General features: G+C 69.8%; 2 protein-coding genes across 7 annotated transcripts; both read right to left on the reverse strand.

Annotated features, from left to right (window-relative positions):
- Nucleotides 1-55: 55 nt before the first annotated feature.
- On the reverse strand, nt 56-8,481 carry LOC138063016 (sterile alpha motif domain-containing protein 1-like). Its single transcript, XM_068922688.1, has 5 exons — nt 7,822-8,481; nt 5,197-5,485; nt 3,399-3,492; nt 2,896-3,007; nt 56-626 (listed from the first exon to the last, which is right to left on the reverse strand). The coding sequence occupies exons 1-5, from the start codon at nt 8,443-8,445 to the stop codon at nt 465-467; spliced, it is 1,281 nt and encodes a 426-aa protein (XP_068778789.1). The 5' UTR covers nt 8,446-8,481; the 3' UTR covers nt 56-464.
- An 876-nt stretch (nt 8,482-9,357) lies between these two features.
- LOC104147757 (cAMP-dependent protein kinase catalytic subunit alpha) lies at nt 9,358-21,274 on the reverse strand. 6 transcript variants are annotated; one of them, XM_068922842.1, is made up of 10 exons: nt 21,154-21,274; nt 17,868-17,929; nt 16,822-16,950; nt 15,868-15,966; nt 15,263-15,345; nt 14,588-14,714; nt 14,089-14,184; nt 13,872-13,994; nt 12,576-12,740; nt 9,358-10,844 (listed from the first exon to the last, which is right to left on the reverse strand). In XM_068922842.1, the coding sequence occupies exons 1-10, from the start codon at nt 21,197-21,199 to the stop codon at nt 10,719-10,721; spliced, it is 1,056 nt and encodes a 351-aa protein (XP_068778943.1). In that variant the 5' UTR covers nt 21,200-21,274; the 3' UTR covers nt 9,358-10,718. The 6 variants fall into 6 exon arrangements, with proteins under 6 accessions (XP_068778943.1, XP_068778944.1, XP_068778946.1 ...); XM_068922843.1 differs by lacking the exon at nt 21,154-21,274 and adding an exon at nt 18,178-18,298; XM_068922845.1 differs by lacking the exon at nt 21,154-21,274 and adding an exon at nt 18,178-18,299 and having other exon boundaries at nt 10,661-10,844; nt 12,576-12,680.
- Between the last annotated feature and the right edge of the window lie 692 nt (nt 21,275-21,966).

Consider the following 21,966-nt stretch of genomic DNA (forward strand, 5'->3'; position numbering starts at 1 on the left):
CCAAATATCCCCCCCGACCCACACGGGGGCTGTTCCTTCACTTTTTTCCTTTTTTTATTTAAAAAACCCCAAAACAAGCCAGGCCCAGAGGAGATTTGGGGGGGGGGGGAGAGAGGGAGAGCAGACCCCAGTAAGGGGGGGGGGGGAACAGCAGGGGCGGTGTGGGGGGGGGCACAGGCTGGGGTAGGTTAAAACACAACTCTCCGGACAGCGACCCCCCAAAACCGTCCCGTTGGCCCCCCCCACCCCCACCCCCAAAAAAAAAGAATAAAAACCCCCCTCGCCCCCCTCCCTGTGCTGCAGAAGAGGGTGGGGGAGGCCCAGCCCGGGAGGGGGAAGAAGGCAGGGAGGCGAAGAGGAGGAGGTGGAGGAAGGGGCTAGGTGCCCCCCCCCACCACCACCACCAAAGCCCAAACCGTCCCCCCCCCCCAACCCCCGAGAGTCCGTGGGGCGCGCGGGGGCGCTCAGCCGAGGAAGGCCTCGGGGCCCTCGTCCTCCTCGAAGTGGCTGCGCTGCAGCAGCTTCACGTGGTACTCGTAGATCTTGAGCGCGGGGCCCAGGCGGATGGAGAGCCCCGTCAGCACGTCCGCCCGCTGCATCAGCAGCAGCGACTTCCCGTCGATCTCCTGCGGGGTGGGGGGCACCCGGCCCGCGTCACAGATTTCCCCCCCCCCCCAAAACACCCCCAGGCTGTGGCTGCTGCCCGGCCCTGGGGTGGGGTAGGGGGTGTGCAGTGGGATGGGGTGGGGGAGTGGGTATCTGCTGGGGGATGGGGATGCTCTAGGTGATGCTCTCTGGAAGAGGGGCACCTGGCAGGGTGGGGGGGGGCACCCCCAGGGGACACTGCGTGGGGACAAGGGGCACCCGGTGGGATGGGGGGGGACACTGGGGGATGCTTTGGGGGGGGGGGGCACCCCCAGGGGACATTGCGTGGGGACAGGGGGCACCCGGTGGGATGGGGGGGGGACACTGAGGGATGCTCTCTGGGAGGGGGGCAGCTGCTGGGGGATGCTGCGTGGGGAGGGGGCACCCAGGGGGTGGGGGGGACACTCTGGGGGATGCTTTGGGGGGGGGCACCCCCAGGGGACACTGCGTGGGGACAGGGGGCACCCGGTGGGATGGGGGGGGACACTGAGGGATGCTCTCTGGGAGGGGGGCAGCTGCTGGGGGATGCTGCGTGGGGAGGGGGCACCCAGGGAGTGGGGGGGACACTCTGGGGGATGCTTTGTGGGGGGGGGCACCCCCAGGGGACACTGCGTGGGGACAGGGGGCACCCGGTGGGATGGGGGAGGACACTGAGGGATGCTCTCTGGGAGGGGGGCAGCTGCCGGGGGATGCTGCATGGGGAGGGGGCACCCAGGGGGTGGGGGGGACACTCTGGGGGATGCTTTGGGGGGGGGCACCCCCAGGGGACATTGCGTGGGGACAGGGGGCACCCGGTGGGATGGGGGGGGACACTGAGGGATGCTCTCTGGGAGGGGGGCAGCTGCTGGGGGATGCTGCGTGGGGAGGGGGCACCCAGGGAGTGGGGGGGACACTCAGGGGGATGCTTTGGGGGGGGGCACCCCCAGGGGACATTGCGTGGGGACAGGGGGCACCCGGTGGGATGGGGGGGGACACTGAGGGATGCTCTCTGGGAGGGGGGCAGCTGCTGGGGGATGCTGCGTGGGGAGGGGGCACCCAGGGGGTGGGGGGGACACTCTGGGGGATGCTTTGTGGGGGGGGGGCACCCCCAGGGGACACTGCGTGGGGACAGGGGGCACCCGGTGGGATGGGGGAGGACATTGAGGGATGCTCTCTGGGAGGGGGGCAGCTGCTGGGGGATGCTGCGTGGGGAGGGGGCACCCAGGGGGTGGGGGGGACACTCGGGGGATGCTTTGTGGGAGGGGGGCACCCCCAGGGGACACTGCGTGGGGACAGGGGGCACCCGGTGGGATGGGGGGTGACACTGGGGGACGCTCTCTGGGAAGGGGACACTGCATGGGGAGCAGGGGGCACAGGGCGGGGTGGGGGGATGCTCTGAGGGGGCTCTTTGGGAGGGGGGCACCCCCGGGGGACACTGTGGGGGGACAGGGGGCACCCAGTGGGATGGGGGGGGGGGTGACACTTTGGGGGATGCTTTCTGGGAGCGGGGAACTCCCAGAGGACACTGCGTGGGGACAGGGGGCACCCAGAGGGATTGGGGACACCCCAAGGGGGACACTGTAAAGGGACAGGGGGCATTGCACAGGGATGGGGGGAGGCACGTGCCAGGATGAAGGACACCGCACGGGGACAGTCGCCGGGATGGGGGACACCTGCCAGGGTGGGATAGGAGGGAGACACTGCCTGGGGACAGGGGGGACACCTGTGAGTATAGGACTGCCTGCCAGGAGGGGACACTGCCCGGAAACAGGGGAAGGGGACATTCACAGGGACAGGGAAAGGGAACATTGCCTAGGGACAGCCATTAGGGAGCACCTGGGGACAAGGAGCTGGCCCAGGACCAGTTGGGGACAGGGAGGGGGACAGCTAGGGAGTGGCAGGGGAAAGCCATCAGGGAAGGGGAACAGATGGGGACAGTCAGGGGACAGCCATAATCACAAATGAGTAACAGGGACAGGAACCTGGCCCGGGTTGGGGACATCCTTCAAGGAATGGGGGACACCCAAGGACCTGCTGGGGACAGCTAGGGATGGAGGGGACCTAGCTGGGGACGGGGACAAGCCATTGGGGACAGGGGGTGGAGGGGACCCAGGTGGGGCTGGCGGCCACATGGGGAGGGGGCTCAGCCCTCCTCCAAGGGAGGGGAACCGGGGGGAGCTGGGGGGTGTAGGGTCCCCAGTGTCCAATCAGGGGGACAGGCGGGGACAGAGAGGGATGGAGGGGACGGAGAGGGGACAGGAGGGGACCCACCTGCTCCTGGAAGGCCGTCGCCTGCTCGGGAAAGCCGGCTTCCGTGAAGTAGTCGACCACGTCCCGAACCGTCCACTCCACGGGGTCGGCCGCCTTCTCCTTCTTGGTGGCCCTGGGGACATCGGTCACACCGGGGGGACATCGGTCACACCGGGGGGACACCGAGGACATGGGGGAACACGGCCTCAGCCTCGGGACACGGGGCTGCAGCACCCAAGGGGACACAGTACTCCGAGGACACCTGAGGGTTGCACCCTGGGGACAAGAGGCCACCGCGGCATCGGGGACAGAGCCACCGCGCCATTGGGGACGGAGTCACCACGCAGAGGTCGCACATAGGGACGTGCAGTGGCCACCAAACTGGATGGGGAGGGGCAACGGTCACATGAAGGCGGGGAGGGGACCACGGAAGACATCACGGCCTGGCTGATAAAGGACTGGGGACATGGGGGGACATGGGTGGGGACACAGGGGACACACGGGGACCTGGCCCCCCCACTCACGTGCAGCTGAAGGGGGCCCCGTCGGCAGCCTGGACCCCCGGCCGGCCTGGGGACAGGGGCACTGAGGGCTCTGCACCTGCCAGCGCCGGGGACACTGCGGGGACAGCAGGGGTCAGCACATGGTGTCCCCATTCCCCCCCCCAGCACCCCCAAAACCCCCTGAACTGTCCCCAATATCCCCCCCCTGCATCCCAGGACCCCCAGAACAGCCTCTGAGACCCCCAAAAGCCCCCAAACTGCCCCCAATGTCCCCTAGCACCCCCAAACAGCCCCTCAAGACCCCCAAACTGTCCCCCAGCACCCCAATATCCCCACAGGACCCCAAACAGCCCCTCAAGACCCCAAAACTGCCCCCCAGCACCCCAATATCCCCAAAGGACCCCAAAACAGGTCACCAAGACCCTCAAACTTCTCCCAGCACCCCAATATCTCCACAGGACCCCAAAACAGGCCAAGACCCCCAAACTGCCCCCAGCACCCCAATATGCCCAAAGCACCCCAAAATAGGCCAAGACCCCCCCCAAACTGCCCAATATCCCCCCAGCACCTCAAGACAGGCCCCCAGCACCCCTCCAAACTGCCTCCAGCACCCCGAAACAGGCCCCTGACACCCTTAAACTGCCCCCAGCCCCCCAATATCCCACCAGCACCCCAAGACAGGCCCCCCAATCTCCCCATAGCAGCCCCCCCACACCTCCATGATGCAGCCCCCAAATTCTCCCCATAGCAGCCCCCCAAAGTCCCCCAGCCCAAGTGTCACCCTGTAACAGCCCCCAATCCAGCCCCCAAATCCCACTCCATAGTAGCTCCTCAAATCTCCCCATAGCAGCCCCCAATCTCCCCCCACCACATATCCCCCCCATAGCAGCCCCCTCACCCCCATGACACAGCCCCCCAAGTCCCACCCCATAGCAGGCCCCCCCAACCTCCCCAAAGTAGCCCCCTCACCCCCACGGCACAGCCCCCCAAATCCCACCCCATAGTAGTCCCCTCACCCCCACGGCACAGCCCCCCAAATCCCACCCCATAGCAGGCCCCTCACCCCCACGGCACAGCCCCCCAAGTCCCACCCCATAGCAGGCCCCTCACCCCCATGGCACAGCCCCCCAAATCCCACCCCATAGCAGTCCCCTCACCCCCACGGCACAGCCCCCCAAGTCCCACCCCATAGCAGGCCCCCCACCCCCATGACACAGCCCCCCAAATCCCACCCCATAGCAGGCCCCCCACCCCCATGACACAGCCCCCCAAATCCCACCCCATAGCAGGCCCCTCACCCCCACGGCACAGCCCCTCAAGTCCCACCCCATAGCAGCCCCCCCCAACCTCCCCAAAGTAGCCCCCTCACCCCCATAGCACAGCCCCCCAAGTCCCACCCCATAGCAGGCCCCCCACCCCCATGACACAGCCCCCCAAATCCCACCCCATAGCAGGCCCCTCACCCCCACGGCACAGCCCCCCAAGTCCCACCCCATAGCAGCCCCCCCAACCTACCCAAAGTAGCCCCCTCACCCCCATGACACAGCCCCCCAAGTCCCACCCCATAGCAGGCCCCCCCAACCTCCCCAAAGTAGCCCCCTCACCCCCACGGCACAGCCCCCCAAGTCCCACCCCATAGCAGGCCCCCTCACCCCCATGACACAGCCCCCCAAATCCCACCCCATAGCAGTCCCCTCACCCCCACGGCACAGCCCCCCAAGTCCCACCCCATAGCAGCCCCCCCTACAGCAGCCATCCCCCCACCCTGCCCGGACGCCTGGGCCCCCAGGAGGGGGAGGGGAAGGGGGGGGGCACCCACCTGCTCTGTCGGGCTGGCCGAAGGCGCCCTCGAGGTTGGGGCAGGCGCTCTCGCCGGGCGAGCAGGCTTTGGGCAGGCGGTGGGGTTCGGGCGAGCGGCGCCCCGGGGGGGGCCCCCCGCGCCCCGGCCCCCCCGGCAACCCCGGCCCCCCCCGGCACTCGCCGTTGAGCGCCCGTGGCGGCGCCACTGCCCCGTCCTCCGAGCCCTCCGAGGCCTCCGAGGCCGTGCCGTCTTCCTCCTCCTCTTCCTCCTCCTCATCCTCCTCCTTGTCGGTGCCGCTTTTGGGGGGCTGCGAGAATAAATAGGAATTTTGGGGGGGGGGGCTCAGTTTCCCCATAGCCAGGCCCTGAGTGTGTCCCCCACCCCGGCTTGGCCACTGCCTCAGTTTCCCCACCCGCTGGGTGCCCCAAAAGGCGGGGGGGGGGAGCAAGTGTCAGAGGACCCCCCCCCACCCCAAAAACAGACCCTAAGATCCCACCCAGGCTAACAACCCCCCACCACCACCACCACCAGGGCCCAGTCTGTCCTATTCCCCCCCCCGGCTGGTCCCCCCCTCACCCAGTTCCCCTCATAGACCCCCCCTCCCTTAGGGCCAGTCCCCCCCCAGGTTCCCCTCATGGGTACCTCACCCCCCTCCCCAGGCTGCTCTCCCCCCCGGTTCCCCTCACGGACCCCCCTCCCAGGGCTGACCCCCCCCAACAGACCCCCCCCCCGGGCCCAGTTCTCCTCACAGACCGCCCCCCCACCCCCACCCCAGGACCATCCCCTCTCCGGTTCCCCTCATGGACCCCTCCAGTCCCCTCACAGACCCCCCCCCTCACAGACCCCTCCCCTGAGACCGCTTCCCCTCACAAGCACCCCCCCGCCGGGGCCAGATTTCCCCCCCCCGGTTCCTCTCACAGATCCCCCCCCACTCGGGCCCCCTCACAGATCCCCCCCCCCAGGCCTGCTCCCCCCCCAGGTCCCCTCACAGACCCCACCCGGTTCCCCTCACAGATCCCCCCCCCCACTTGGGCCCGCTCCCCCCCCCCGGGTCCCCTCACAGATCCTCCCCTCAGGCCCGAACCCCCCCCCCGGGTCCCCTCACAGATCCCCCCCCCTCAGGCCGGCTCCCCCCCCCCCGCTTCCCCTCACAGACCCCCCCCCTCAGGCCGGCTCCCCCCCCCGCTTCCCCTCACAGGACCCCCCCCCTCAGGCCGGCTCCCCCCCCCGCTTCCCCTCACAGACCCCCCCCCTCAGGCCGGCTCCCCCCCCCCCACTTCCCCTCACAGACCCCCCCCCTCAGGCCGGCTCCCCCCCCCCGCTTCCCCTCACAGATTCCCCCCCCCCAGGCCCGCTCCCCCCCCGCTTCCCCTCACAGACCCCCCCCCTCAGGCCGGCTCCCCCCCCCGCTTCCCCTCACAGACCCCCCCCCCCTCAGGCTGGCTCCCCCCCCGCTTCCCCTCACAGACCCCCCCCCCTCAGGCCGGCTCCCCCCCCCGCTTCCCCTCACAGACCCCCCCCTCAGGCCGGCTCCCCCCCCCGCTTCCCCTCACAGGACCCCCCCCCTCAGGCCCGAACCCCCCCCCCCGCTTCCCCTCACAGGACCCCCCCCCCTCAGGCCGGCTCCCCCCCCCCGCTTCCCCTCACAGACCCCCCCCCCCCTCAGGCCGACTCCCCCCCCCCGCTTCCCCTCACAGGACCCCCCCCCTCAGGCCGGCTCCCCCCCCCGGTTCCCCTCACAGATCCCCCCCCAGGCCCGCTCCCCCCCGCGGTTCCCCTCACAGACCCCCTCCCCCGGGCCCGCGCTCCCCCCCCCCCGGGTCCCCTCACAGATTCCCCCCCCACACTCGGGCCCGCTCCCCCCCCCAGGCCCGAACCCCCCCCCCCCGGGCCCGAACCCCCCCCCGGGTCCCCTCACAGATCTCCCCCCCCCCAGGCCCGCACCCACCCCGGGTCCCCTCACAGATCCCCCCCCCGGGCCCGCTCCCCCCCGGGTCCCCTCACAGATCCCCCCCCCTCGGGCCCGCACCCCCCCCGGGTCCCCTCACAGATCCGCCCCCCACTCGGGCCCGCTCCCCCCCCCGCTTCCCCTCACAGATTCCCCCCCCTCGGGCCCGCTCCCCCCCGGGTCCCCTCACAGATCCCCCCCCCTCGGGCCCGCACCCCCCCCGGGTCCCCTCACAGATCCGCCCCCCACTCGGGCCCGCTCCCCCCCCCGCTTCCCCTCACAGATCCCCCCCCCCCGGGCCCGCACCCCCCCGGGTCCCCTCACAGATCCGCCCCCCACTCGGGCCCGCACCCCCCCCGGGTCCCCTCACAGATTCCCCCCCCCCCGGGCCCGCACCCCCCCCGGGTCCCCTCACAGATTCCCCCCCCCCCGGGCCCGCACCCCCCCCGGGTCCCCTCACAGATTCCCCCCGGGCCCGCTCCCCCCCCGCTTCCCCTCACAGAACCCCCCCGGGCCCGCACCCCCCCGCTTCCCCTCACAGACCCCCCCCCGGGCCCGCTCCCTCCCCCGGGTCCCCTCACAGACCCCCCCAGGCCCCCCCCGCGGTTCCCCTCACAGACCCCCCCTTCACGCCCGCACCCCCCCCCAGGCCCCCCTCACAGCCCCCCCCCCCCCCCGGCGCGGACGCCCCTCACCTTACGGGCCCGTCCGGCGGCCCCGCGGCCGCGCTCGGCGCGGGCCATGGCGATGGTGGCGAGCCGGGTGCGCTCCAGCCGCCCGCCGGGACCGGCACCGGCACCAGAACCGGGCCCCGATCCCCCCCCACCACCTCCTCCTCCTCCGCCGCCGGGGCCGGGCCCGCCGTCGGCCGGCAACGCCGAGCCCTGGAGGCGGCCGCGCGTGAGGCGCCCGTCGCCGCCCAGGTAGCGGGCGGCGTCGCGGAGGCTGACGGGCGGCTCGGCGGCGCGGCGGGCGGCGGGCGGCCCCGGCGGCGGCGGCGGGGGGGGGCCCGGCGGCGGCGGCGGCGGCGGCGGCGGGGCGGGGGGCCGGCGAGGCGGCTGGACGCGGGCGGCGTTGCGGTAGGAGATGCTGCCCTTGTAGCTGACGCGGAGCACGGCGCGCTGCTGGATGAGCTTCTCCAGCTCGGCCCGCGTCCGCTCGGGCTCGGGGCCGTGCCGCCGCCGCACCATGCGGCAGATCCGCTCCAGGTCGGGCCGCGCCTTACGCGAGCGTAGCGAGTCGATGGTGTCCAGGATCCACTCTTGATAACGGGGCGCCTCCGGGCCCGCCGGCGGCGGCGGCGGCGGCGGCCCGGCCATGGCGGGCCGTCCCCCCTCCCACCACCAACACCCCCCACGTCCCTCCCTCCCTCTCGCGCCGCCGCCGCCCCGCTGCAGCCTCGCACCGGCCGCCGCCGCCGCCCGCGCGCGCCTTAAGGAGGAGCCGCCGCCGCTGCCGCCGCTACCGCCGCTACCGCCGCCGCGCGCCCCCCGCCCGCCCGCCGCGCGCTTAAGGTGGAGCCGCGGGAAGGGAGCGCCCCGCTCCGCCGCTCCCCGCGCGCGCGGCACCGGGGAGGGGCGGGGCGCCGCCCGCGGACACGCCCCCTCCGCCGCCGCCGCCACGCCCCCGCAAAGCGGAGAGAGAGGCGGGGGGGTGGCACGCCCACGCCGAGCCACGCCCACTCCGCCGAGCCACGCCCACTCCGCCGAGCCACGCCTGCTCCTCCCCGCTAAGACACGCCCGCCCGCCACAAAGCCACGCCCAGCCACCTTAAGCCACGCCCAGCCACTTTAAGCCACGCCCCCGTCCGGGCCAAGCCACGCTCCCGTCCAGCCTAAGCCACGCCCACACCTGTGGACCCCCATCCCCCACCCACCCACGTGGAAACCCCCCCTCCCGTTTCTCTGAGCCTCCCCGTTTTCTGCCCCCCCCCGGTTCGCTCCAGCCCCCCCGGTCACTGGGCCCCCCCCATTTCCTTGCACCCCATTTTTTTGCCCCCCTCTCCATTTCCTGGATATTCCCCCCATTTCCATGGCCCCCCCCTTCCTTGCCCCCCCATTGCGCTAGACACCATTTCCCTTGCCCCCCCCATATCCTTGACCCCCCCCAATTCCCTGGACCCCCCCCTTTCTTCTTGACCCCTCCAATTCCTTGGTGCCCCCCCGATTTCCCTGGGGGCCCGCCGCTTTTTGCAGCCCCCCCCCAGCCCGGGGGAGGGAGGGGGGCACGGGCTTTTTAAACAAAACTTTATTGGATTCGTCTCAAATAAGTTTACAACGAAGCACGCGGGGGGAGTAGGGGGGTTGAGGACCCCCCCGGGATTTGGGACCCCCCCCAGGATGTGGGGATCCCCCCCCAAGGCTCAGGGACCCCCCTCGTGTTTGGGGACTTCCCCCCCCCCCAGACCTGCCCCTCCCCCAGACCTGGAGGGGTCCCCAGCATCCCCTACCCCGGGGGGGACCCCCAAATTGGGGGGGCCCCGATCCTGCCGCCCCCATTAAAAAACCTCCCTGGCCATGTCACCCCCCCCAACCTCCCCCTCCCACCTGCAATTTGGGCTTAAAACCGAAGCAATCAGTTAAAACTGGGGGGGGGGGGCAATTGGATGTTGCCCCCCCCCATTAAAAATTGGGGCTCAACCCGAATAAAATCCGGGGGGGGAAGCTGTCCCCCACAGCCCCCCCGGGAGGGCAAATCCCCCCCATTACCCCTGGGGGGGGAAATACCCCCCAATAAACCCCAAGGGGGGGTAAATCCCCTCCAATAACCTGGGGGGGGGAAATCTAATGTCAGAGTTACCCTGGGGGGGGGGGGTAAATACACCCCTTGAGTAACCTAAGGGGGGGCAAATTAACCCCCAAAATAAGCGGGGGGGTTTCAAGCCCTGAATTACCCCAAGGGGGGGCAAATCTATAGCCTTAATTACCCCAGGGGGGCAGATTATCCCCTGCTTTACCCGGGGGGGGGGGCAAATCTACCCCATCCTTTTACCCTTGGGGGGGGCAAATCCATCCCCTTGAATACTGGGGGGGGCAATTCACCCCCTCCTTTACTCGGGGGGGAATCTACCCCCCCTTTAACCGGGGGGGGGCAAATCCATCCCCTTAATTATCCCAGGGGGGCAATTTACCCCCTCCTTTACCCCAAGGGGGGGCAAATCTACCTCCTCTTTAATGGGGGGCAGGAATCTACCCCCTCTTTTTACTCTGGGGGGGGCAAATCCACCCCTTAATTACCCCAGGGGGGGCAATTTACCCCCTCTTTTACCCCAACGGGGGGGCATATCACTCCACCTTAACTGGGGGGGGGCAATTCCCCCTTGCTTTAGTCTCAGAGGAGAGAGAGCAACCCCCCCTCCAACTACCCAGGGGGGGCAAATTACCCCCCACCCAATTACCCCAGGATGGGGGGGGGGCAAATTCCCCCCCCCCAGGGGGTGCCGACGCCATGCCGCCATTGCCAACGCCATGCCGGCAAGGGCAAGCCGCAGCACCCCAGGGGGAATTGCCCCCTTCCATGGGAATTTGACCCCCCCCCCGAAGGATTTGCCCCCCCCTCAAGATTTGCCCCCCCCCCCCCGGAGGATTTGCCCCTAGAAGTCGGCGAACTCCTTGGCGCACTTGTCGGTGAGCGAGACGCGGATCTCCTCCTCCTCGTACTCGTCGAAGTTGCTGGTGTCGCCGGGGCCCTTGCACTTGGGCACGAAGGGGGCCTCCACCTGGGGGGGCGGGGGGGGGACCACCCGGACGCCTGGGTCCCTTGGGTGCACCCCCTCCCCCTCAAAACGTGTGTCCCCGGCTGCCCCCTGGGCGCTACCCGCTTCCCAGCCGATCTGGATGCTGCGGTCCCCCCACCCAACGCTATGCTAGGACTAGGTGGCTTTAGGGACCCCCCCCCCAATCCCCTTCCTGGATGCCTTTTGGGGAGCCTCCCCCTCAACCACCCCCCCCGTGACCCTCCTGGGACCACCTATGAGACCCCCTAATTCCCCCCCCCAGACCCTTAAAATCTCCAGATTCCCCCCCCCAGGATCCCTATAATGCCCCAGAGCCCCCCCCAGCCCCCTCTGAGGACCACCTCAGCCCCCTCCCTGAGACCCCCCCAAGACCTCCCCAATCCCTCCTGGCACCCCCAGGACCCCCCTAGACCCCTCCTGGGACCCCCCAGGCCCCTTCTGCCCCCTCCCCAGCCTCCCCATCCCCTCCTGGGACCCCCCAGGCCCCCCCCCCCCAGAAACCTCCTGAAGCCCCCCAGGACACCCTCAGCCCCTTCTTGGGACCCCCCTAGGCCCCTCCTAGCCCCCCTCAGACCCCTCCCAACCCCTCCTGAGACCCCCAGGACACCCCTCTGCCGCCTCTTGGGACCCCTCAGGCTTCTCCTGCCCCCCCCGGCCTCCCAATCCCTCCTGGGACCCCATAGGACCCCCCCCAGATCCCTTCTGGGAACCCGTAGGACACCCCCAGACCCCTCCTGGGACCTCCAGGACCCCCCCAGCCCCTCTCAGGGCCTCCCCAGATTCCTCCTACCCCCCCCAAACCCCCCAACCCCTCCTGGGGCCCCATAGGACACCCCAGACCCCTCCTGGGACCTCCAGGACCCCCCCCTCAGCCCCTCTCAGAGCCTCCCCAGGCCTCTCCTGGCCCCCCCAGACCCCTCCTGCGACCCCAATAATGCCCCCAGACCCCTCCTGAAACCCCTAAGACACCCCTAGCCCCCTCTCGAGACCCCCAAGATCTCCCCAACCCCTCTCGAGACTGCCTAGGACCCCTCCCAGCCCCCCTCTCGAGACCCCCCCAGGACACCCCCAGCCCCCTCTCAAGACCCCTAGAACACCCCCAGCCCCCTCTCGAGACCCCCCAGGACCCTCCCAGCCCCATCTCGAGACCCCCAAGACACCCTCACCCCCCTCTCAAGACCTCCCAGGACCCTCCCAGCCCCATCTCGAGACCCCCAAGACACCCCCACCCCCCTCTCGAGACCTCCCAGGACACCCCCAGCCCCCTCTCGAGACCCCTAGAACACTCCCAGCCTCCTCTCGAGACCCCCAGAACACTCCCAGCCTCCTCTCGAGACCCCCCAAGACCCTCCCAGACCCCTCCTGGGACCCCCAAGACCCCCCCAGCCCCTCTAGAGACCCCCCAAGACCCTCCCAGCCCCTTCCTGAGACCCCCAAGACACCCCCACCCCCCTCTCAAGACCTCCCAGGACTCTCCCAGCCCCCTCTTGAGACCCCTCAAGACCCTCCCAGACTCCTCCTGGGACCCCCAAGACCCCCCCAACCCCTCTCGAGACCCCCCAAGACCCTCCCAGACCCCTCCTGGGACCCCCAAGACCCCCCCAGCCCCTCTCGAGACCCCCCAAGACCCTCCCAGCCCCTTCCTGAGACCCCTAGGGCACCCCCAGCCCCCTCTTGCTCCCTCCTGAGACCCCCCCCCGGCCCGCCGGGCACCTTGCGCTGGTAGATGGCGATCCAGTCGGTGGTGGAGAACCACTTGTGGCCCTTGATGTCGGCGACGCCGTTGCGGAGGTTGCCGAAGCGCTTGGTGAGGTCGACCTGGAGCAGGTTGCGCAGCAGGTCCTTGAGGTCGGAGCTGAAGTGGGAGGGGAACCGCACCTGGGGGCGCGGGGTCAGCCGGACGCCTGGGCCCCTCGCCCCGGCGCGCCGCCCGGCTCCGCTCTGCTCGTGGGTGGGGTGGGGGAAGCAGCGCCCGGGTCTCTCCCAGTCCCTCTCCCCATCTTCCCAGTCTCCCCATTGCTCTCCCAGTCCTCCTCCTTATTCTCCCGGTCCTCCTCATCTCTCTCCCAGTCCCTCTCTCCATCTTCCCAGTCTCCCCAGTCCCTCTCCCCATCTTCCCAGTCTCCCCATTGCTCTCCCAGTCCTCCTCCCTGTCCTCCTCATCCCCTCTCCCAGTCCGTCTCTCCATCTTCCCAGTCCCCCCAGTCCCTCTCCCCGCTCTCCTAGTCCCTCTCCCCATCCTTCCAGTCTCCCCATTGCTCTTCCAGTCCTCTTCCCTGTCCTCCTCATCCCTCTCCCAGTCCCTCTCTCCATCTTCCCAGTCCCCCCAGTCCTTCTCCCCATTCTCCCAGTCCCCTTGCCTGTCCTCCTGGTCCTCTTCATCCCTCTCCCAGGCCCTCTTCCCATCTTCCCAGTCCCACCTAGTCCCTCTCCCCGGCCCTCTTCCCATCTTCCCAGTCCCACCTAGTCCCTCTCCCCATCTTCCCAGTCCCTCTCTCAGGTCTCTCCACCCCCACTCTCCCAGTGCCTCATCCCCTTCCCCCATCCCCCTCCCAGTCCCTCACCCCCACTCTCCCAGTCTACCCCATCCCTGTCCCAGTTCTCTCCACCCCACTCCCAGTCCCTCAGTCCCTCTCCCAGTCCTTCTCCTTGACCTCCCACTCTTCCCAGTCCCTCTCCCAGTCCCTCTCCCCAACCTTCTAGTACCCCCAGGCCCATTCCCAGTCTGTCTCCTTGTGCTCCCCGTCCCCTACTTCCTTTCCCAGTCCCCCCAGTCCCTCTCCCAGTTCCCCCAACCTAAGCTGTGCAAGCCACAGCTCCCATATTATTCCTAGTAACACGCACTACCAAAGTGCTACCGTAGTACACCTAATAGAGCACCCACTACAGAAGACTACATACAGCGCCTTGCACATCCTGCACTACCAGCCCCTTCCTACCCCCCCGCTGCGTTTTCCCACCCTAGGCCGGGCCCCCCCGCCAGGCCAGACAAGTTACCCCCTCTGTTACCTTCCCCGAGACGATCTTCTCGTAGATCTGGATGGGCTGGTCGGCGAAGAAGGGTGGGTAGCCAGCTGCCATCTCATAGATGAGGACACCCAAGGCCCACCAGTCCACAGCCTTGTTGTACCCCTGGGGGGGAAGGGGACATGGGGGACAGTTGGAGGGTGACTGAGTGGCCCAAGGGGGTCCCGGGGTCCATCAGGATGATTGCAACCTCCCTCACCTTGCTGAGGATGATTTCGGGCGCCAGGTACTCGGGGGTCCCGCACAGCGTCCAGGTCCGGCCCTTGACTCGCTTGGCGAAGCCGAAATCTGTCACCTTGGGGGGGGGGGGTACAAATAAAGCGAGTGGGGACCCCCTGGTTGGGGGGACTTGGGGCAGCCGGGGAGGGGGGACAGGTCTGAGGGGACAGCTGTGGTACTTGGGGGGGGCTGCAGCATGCCCTGGGGGGTTTCTGGGGGGCGTTTGGGACAGTTGAGGGGTACTGAGGGGGCAGGGGGCACTTGGGAGGGGTATTTGGGGATGTTTGGTGGTTTTGGGGTACCTCAATGTAGTTCTGCTGGTCCATGAGCAGGTCTGGGGAGACCACAGGGTGCCCAGGGGGGTATTTGGGGGCATTTGGGGATGTTTGGGGGTACCTTGATGTAGCTCTGCTGGTCCATGAGCAGGTCTGGGGAGACCATGGGGGTATTTGGGGGTGTTTGGGGGGGTCTGGGGGTACCTCGATGTAGCCCTGCTGGTCGATGAGCAGGTTCTCGGGTTTGAGGTCGCGGTAGATGAGGTCGAGCGCGTGCAGGTACTCGAACGTCAGCACGATTTGGGCCGCGTAGAACCGGGCATGGGGCTCGCTGGGGGGCAGGTGGGGGATGTTGGGGAGGGGTAGCCAGAGGAACCCCCCCCAGGGACCCCGAGATCCCCGGACCCTTCCTGAGACCCCCCCCCAGAAAGCCCCAGAGACCTCCAGGGAACCCTTCAACCCCCCAGCAAATCCCCCAGAGCCCCCCTAAACCCTTCTTGAGACCTTCAGAGACCCCCCCAGGGACTCTCTAGACCTTTCCTGAGACCCCCTGGGATCCTGCAGAGCCCCCCAAGAAACCCCTAGAAAGCACCAGAGACCCCCAGGAAACCCCCCCAACCCCCCAGAGCCCCCCAAAGCACTTCCTGAGACCCCCCCCAGGGACCCCCCCCAGGAACCCCAACCACCCCCCGTTCCCCTGCGAATCCCCCCGAGATGCACCCAAAGTCCCCCCTGAGATTCCCTCAACCCTCCCCAAACCCTCCAGCTCTGCCTGGGTCCCCTCCAGAGACCCTCGGGGCCCCCCCAGGCTCCCACAAGACCCCTCCCCCAGCCCCTTCCCGAGACCCCTGGCGGGGGGGGCCCAGGCATCCGGCTCACCTGAAGCGGCCGATGCGGCGGAGGTGGGAGAACATCTCCCCCCCCGGGATGTACTCCATCACCATGTACAGGTTGGAGTTGTCCTGCCGGAGCACGGTCCCCTCAGCCTGGGGACAGCCGGGGGGACGGGGAACATCCCGGGGACACAGGGGACGTCCCGGGGGTGATGGAGGACACCCTGGGGACATGGGGGATGCCCTGGGGACGTCCCAGGGATGTCCTGGGGGCAACGGGGGACAGCCCGAGGGTGGTGGGGGACATCCCAAGGACACAGGGACAACCCTGAGGACACAAGGACACGCTGCAGAAGGCAGGGACATCCCAGGGCAACAAGGGACACCTCAGGGGTGACACATCCTGAGGGCACAGGGGACACCCCTGGGGTGCCACCTTGGGCACACAGGGACAACCTAGGGGTGCAGGGGACATCCTGGGGGGGGGTGACAGGGCACATCCCAAGGACACAGAGGACACCTCTGTGGTGCTATCCTAGAGGTGCAACGGACATCCTGCAGGAACAGAGGACATCTCAGGGGTAACAAGGACATCCTGGAGGCGCAGGGGACATCCCGGGGGGGCCAGGGCCACCGCGGGGACAGCCCCACCTTGAAGGAGTACTCGAGGCGCACGAGGAAGGGGAAGGTGACGGCCTGCAGGATGCGCTTCTCGTTGAGCGTGTGCTCGATCTGCTTCAGCTTCACCACCTGTTTGGGGACCCCCAAATGCCCCGGACCCTGGTCAGGGACACCCCAAAACCCCCGAGGGGACCCACAAATCCCCAGGCCAGGGACCTCCCAGACTCCCCCCATCCCCTGGTGGGGGCCCTCAAAGTCCTCAAGCCCGGTCAGGGATCCCCCCAAAACTCCCAGCACCTGTGGGGACCCCCCAAGTCTCCCATCCCACTGGGCTAGGGACCCCCTAAATTCCCCCTCTGCCCAGCCTGGCATGTTGGGAACCCCCTCAAATTCCCCAGTCCCCCAAAGCCGGGGACCCTCATATGCCTCCCCCACTTCCCCCAGGCCAGGGACTCTCCCAAATCCCCCAGCCCTGAGACCCCTCAAATTTTCCCCCCAGGCCTGAGATGCTGAGAAGCCCTCCCAAATTCCCCATCCCCCCCAGGCTGGGAACATCAGGGACCCCCATGACCCCCCACCCACATCACTCCTGTATGGGGGACACTGGGGACACCGGTGTCTCCCCCCAACCCCCATGTGTTGAGGACATCAGTCCCCCCCCCCAAAACCATGTGTTGGGGACACTGGGGACACCCTGTGCCCTCCACAGCCCCTGTGTATTGTGTTCCCCCCCCCCCAAAACCCCCATATGTTGAGGGCAGTGAGGACACCAGGGTCCCCCCCCAATTCCTGTGTGTTGGGGACACCAATGTCCCCCAAATCCCTCTGCGTTGGGGACACTCAGGACACTGGTGTCCCCCCAAATCCCATGTGCTTGGGATACCGGCCCCCCCCAAAATGCCATGTGCTGGGGACACTGAGGGCACTGGGGTGTCCCCCAAACCCGGTGTGCTGGGGACCCCAGGGGCCCCCCGTTAGCGTCACCTTCTGCTTATCGAGGATCTTCATGGCGTAGTGGTGGCCCGAGTCCTTGTGCCGCACGAGCATGACGCGCCCGAAGGAGCCGGTGCCCAGCGTGCGGATGCGCTCGAACTGCTCCAGGCTGGCCGTGTTCTGGGGACCGCGGCGGGTCGGCTTGGGGACCCCAGGGACACCCCGCAGACCCCTGAGCCTCCCAGCGACGCCGGCTCGGGGACCCCAGGGACACCGCCCGGAGAGGGGACACGGACGCCCCGCGGACCCCAGACCCTCCCAGCGACGCCAGCTCGGGGACCCCAGGGATACTGCCCGGAGAGGGGACACGGATGCCCCGCGGACCCCAGACCCTCCCAGCGACGCTGGCTCGGGGACCCCAGCTTGGGAAGGGACATGGACACCCCAGGGACACCAGACCAGGGACCTCAGACCCCCACGGGACCTCAGACAGCCCCCCCCTCCCCCCCTGCTGAGACACTGGCTGGGGAGGGGACACAGACACCCCAGGGACCCCAAATACCCCCCAGGGACAACAGCTTAGGGACCCTAGGGACCCCAAACACCCCCAGGGGACATAGGACCCCCCCAAGTGATCCTGGGCCCAGGGAGGGGACACAGACCACCCCAGGGCCCCCCGATGGCCCCCCAGGGACCCTGGCACAGGGAGCCACCAGGGCCCCCAGCTTAGGAAGGGACATGGGCACCCCAGGGACCCCAGACCCACCCCCCCCAAGAATCCCATAGATGCAACATGAGACCCCTCTGAAGGGCCCCAGAGCCCAGGAGGGGACAGTCCCCCTCCCAGACATCCCAGGAGGGACAAGGAACCCCCCCCAGCCCCTCACGAGGGGACAAGAGACCCCAGGAGGGGAGAAAGGACCCCCTAGCACCCGCCAGGAAGGCACGGGGGGCCCCTTAGAGGGGACAAGAGACCCCCAGGAGGGGACAGGTGACTCCACCAGACCCCCCAGCAGGGAGAAGGGACCATCCAGACCCCCAGGAGGGGACAGGGGACCCCCGAGGACCCCCCCAGGAGGGGACAGGAGTGGCCATACCTGGGCTGGATTCTCCCATTTTTTCAGGAAATCTTCCTTGGCTCTGGCCAAAAACTCCTTCACTGGGGGGGGGGGGGGGGGGGGGGGACAAAATGGGGGGGAGTCAACCTTAGGACCCCCCCCCGCCAACGGGTCCCGGCATCCAGGGCTGCTGCCTCTTGCTCCTCCCCCCCCCAAAGCACCCCAAAACTTCCCCAGGCCTCTGGGGGGGGACGGACGAAGGGCAGAGGGGCCCAGGTGTCCGGCCACCCCCACCCCCAGAGCCTCTCTGCGAGGACCCAGGCGTCCGGACCCTGCCCCCCACCCTCACCGTCCTCCATGCCGCGCGGGCCCAGGCGTCCGGGAGGAGGCGGCCGCAGGGCGATGACCCCGGGAGAGGGGGGGGTGCGCAGACTTTGTCCCTGGGGCCGGGGTGGCAGCGACGCGGGCGGGGACAGGCCACGGGGACACCCCCCCCCCAGTATGGACCAGTATGGCCCATGCCCCCACCGGCCCCGATATGGGGGGAACAAGGGACTCTAGGGGATGTGGCACCGCTGTTAAGGACAGTGCCATCGGGGGACATGACACCGCCACGGGGGGACATGACACCGCCACGGGGGGACACACAGACCCCCAAACTGGTGTCCCCAGTGGCCACCAAGACCCCAAATCAGTGTCCCCTGAACGCACAAGCCCTGCTGATGTCCCCAGTGCCTGCAGGGACCCTGAAACTGGTGTCCCCAGTTCCCCCTGGACCCCCAGAAAGTGCTGGTGTCCCCAATGGCCACCGTGACCCCAAAACCAGTGTCCACCAGGACCCCCAAAACCAGTGTCCCCAGGACCTGCCTAGGCCCCCAGACCAGCGTCCCCAGTACCCTCCAATACTCCCAGACCAGTGTCCCCAGCACCCGCCTGGGCCACCAGACCAATATTCCCAGTGCGCCCCAATACCCCCAGACCAGTGTCCCCACCGTCCCCCAATACTCCCAGATCAGCATCCCCAGCGCCCACCTGGGCCCCCAGATCAACGTCCCCAGTACCCCCCAATACCCCCAGACTAGAGTCCCTAGCATCCACCTGGGCCCCCAGACCAGTGTCCCCCAATATCCCCAGAACCAGCATCCCCAGGACCCACCTGCCTGGGGCCCCAGACCAGCATCCCTAGTGTCCCCCAATACCCCAGAACCAGCGTCCCCAGTGCCCGCCTGGGCCCCCAGACCAGTGTCTCCAGTGTCCCCCAATACCCCCAGAACCAGCGTCCCCAGCATCCGCCTGGGCCCCCAGACCAGTGTCTCCAGTGTCCCCCAATACCCCCAGACCAGCGTCCCCAGTGTCCACCAATATCCCCAGAACCAGCGTCCCCAGCACCCGCCTGGGCCCCCAGACCAGCGTCCCCAGTGTCCCCCAATATCCCCAGACCAGCGTCCCCAGTGTCCACCAATATCCCCAGAACCAGCGCCCGCCTGGGCCCCCAGATCAACGTCCCCAGTGTCCCCCAATACCCCCAGACCAGCGTCCCCAGCACCCGCCTGGGCCCCCAGACCAGCGTCCCCAGTGTCCCCCAATACCCCCAGACCAGCGTCCCCAGCACCCGCCTGGGCCCCCAGATCAACGTCCCCAGTGTCCCCCAATACCCCCAGACCAGCGTCCCCAGCACCCGTCTGGGCCCCCAGACCAGTGTCCCCAGTGTCCCCCAATACTCCCAGACCAGCGTCCCCAGCACCCACCTGGACCCCCAGATCAACGTCCCCAGTGTCCACCAATATCCCCAGACCAGCGTCCCCAGCACCCGCCTGGGCCCCCAGACCAGCGTCCCCAGTGTCCCCCAATACCCCCAGACCAGCGTCCCCAGCACCCGCCTGGGCCCCCAGACCAGCGTCCCCAGTGTCCCCCAATACCCCCAGACCAGCGTCCCCAGTGCCCGCCTGGGCCCCCAGACCAGCGTCCCCAGTGTCCCCCAATACCCCCAGACCAGCGTCCCCAGTGCCCGCCTGGGCCCCCAGACCAGCGTCCCCAGTGTCCCCCAATACCCCCAGACCAGCGTCCCCAGCGCCCGCCTGGGCCCCCAGACCAGTGTCCCCAGTGTCCCCCAATACCCCCAGACCAGCGTCCCCAGCACCCGCCTGGACCCCCAGATCAAAGTCCCCAGTGTCCCCCAGTACCCCCAGACCAGCGTCCCCAGCACCCGCCTGGACCCCCAAAGCCTGCTGGTGTCTCCAGCACCCCGGGGACCCAGGCGTCCGGGCTGCCCCCCCGCTGACCTCGGGACCCGCGTGGGGGCGGGAGGAGGCGCCAGAGACCCCCCCGCCCCCGCTGCACCTGCCGAGCCCCGCCCCTTTCCCCAGGCCCCGCCCCATCCCCATGGCAACCCCCAACGTGCCCCGCCCCCGTCCCCATGGCAACCCCTGCGCGCCCCGCCCCTTCCCCCCCACCTCCGCCCCGTCCCCATGGCGACGCCCACGTACCCCGCCCCTTCCCCGCGCCCCGCCCCCGCGCCCCTGGCAGCCCCCGCGCGCCCCGCCCCCGCGCCCATGGCAACCCCTGGCATGCCCCGCCCCTTCCGCCAAGCCCCGCCCCCCCACCGTAACCCCCTCCCCCGGGGCAAACTGCCCCAGGGTCCCTGTGCCCTCCGGATCCGCCCCCGCCACCCCGGGGGTCCCTGCCCAGTCCAGCTCGGTTCAGCTCGGCTCCCCCCGATCCGGTTCGGCCTCCTCCCCCCCCCCCGGTGACCCCCGGTTGACCCGCGCTCAGCCTGGTCCCCCCCCCCGGTTCGGCCTGCTTCACCCCCGGCTCCAGCCCGGCCCGGTTCTCCTCAGCTCGGTGGCCCCCGATCCAGCTCGGCCCGCTTCCGCCGGTTCCGGTGCCCCTCCTCCCCGGTCCAGCCTAACCTAGGGCCCCCCGGGTCCAATTGCCCCCGACTCAGATCCCCTCGGTCCCACCCGGTTCCGCCGGGCCCGGCACCCCTCATGGTCCGGCCTGTCTCGATTCCGCCGGTCCCACTTCGTCCCAGCTCGGTCCCGCCAGATCCAGCTCGACTCGGTTCCGCCGGTCCCAGTTCCCCCCCAGCCCCGCCCGGTTCCCCTCCAGCTCATCCCCCTCCCCGGTCCAGCCCAGCCCGGTTCCGCCGGGCCCAGTTCCCCCCGGCGCAGCTCGGCCCGGCCCACCCTCGCCCGGTTGTCCCGGTTCGGCCCGGCTCGGCCTGCTGCCACCTGAGCCCGGTTCCCCCCGGCCCGGTTCCGCCCGGTACCCGCCGAGAGAGGGAGGGAGGGCGGCCGGCCCGGGGCGGCGCGGCGCCGGTACTCACCGCTCTCCAGCTCGCCGCCCTTCTTGGCCGCGGCCGCGTTGCCCATGTCGGGCCCGGCTCGGCTCGGCTCGGCTCGGCCCGGCCGCCCCGCTCCCCGGCGGACCGCCCCGCCCCGCCCCCCGCCGCCCATTGGCGCCGCCGCGCCGCCGGCGCCGTCCCATTGGCCGCTCGCCTCTGACGCCGCGCCTCGCGCGCCCGCCCCGCCGCAGCCATTGGGCCCGGCCGCCGCCGCCGCGCCGCCTTCCATTGGCTGTCCGGCCCGTCCCTCCGGCGCTCGGCCCGCCCCCGCCAGCCGCCCATTGGCTGCGGCGGGCTAAAAATAGAACCCGGGAGGGTTGGGGGCGGGGGGGGAGAGAAGGTCCATGGGAGGGGCGGGGCGTCAGCTGAGGGGGCGGGACCAGCGGTGATTGACAGTAAGTGGGGAGGGGCGTGGAGACAGCTGGGTACCGGGGGCGGGGCGATGGGAGGGGAGGGGCTTGGAGGGCCAGGCGGGTGGGGGGAGGGGCTAGGCGTCCCTCCCCCCCCCCCGCTTGGCGCACCTCCCCCACCTTCTTGCCCCACCCCCCGTCGGGTTTGGGGCCCAGGAGCCCCGAGGGGAGCGGGGCGGCCCGGGTTTCACCGTGGGGCTGCGCCTGCACCCCCACCCCCAGCCTGCATCAGCCCCCGGCAGCAGGGCGGGGCTTCCCGGCTCCCGTAGTGGCCGGCACCGCCTTGCCCCGCCCCCGCCGCCCCGCCCCGCCAATCCCCGCGCCGCCCGCCGCCGCCGCCGCCGGGAGAGGCGCGCGCCCGCCGCTTCCCCGCCTCCCGCTCGCG

The sequence above is a fragment of the Struthio camelus genome, chromosome 31 (assembly GCF_040807025.1).
Source record: "Struthio camelus isolate bStrCam1 chromosome 31, bStrCam1.hap1, whole genome shotgun sequence".
NCBI classification, from domain to species: Eukaryota; Metazoa; Chordata; class Aves; order Struthioniformes; family Struthionidae; genus Struthio; species Struthio camelus.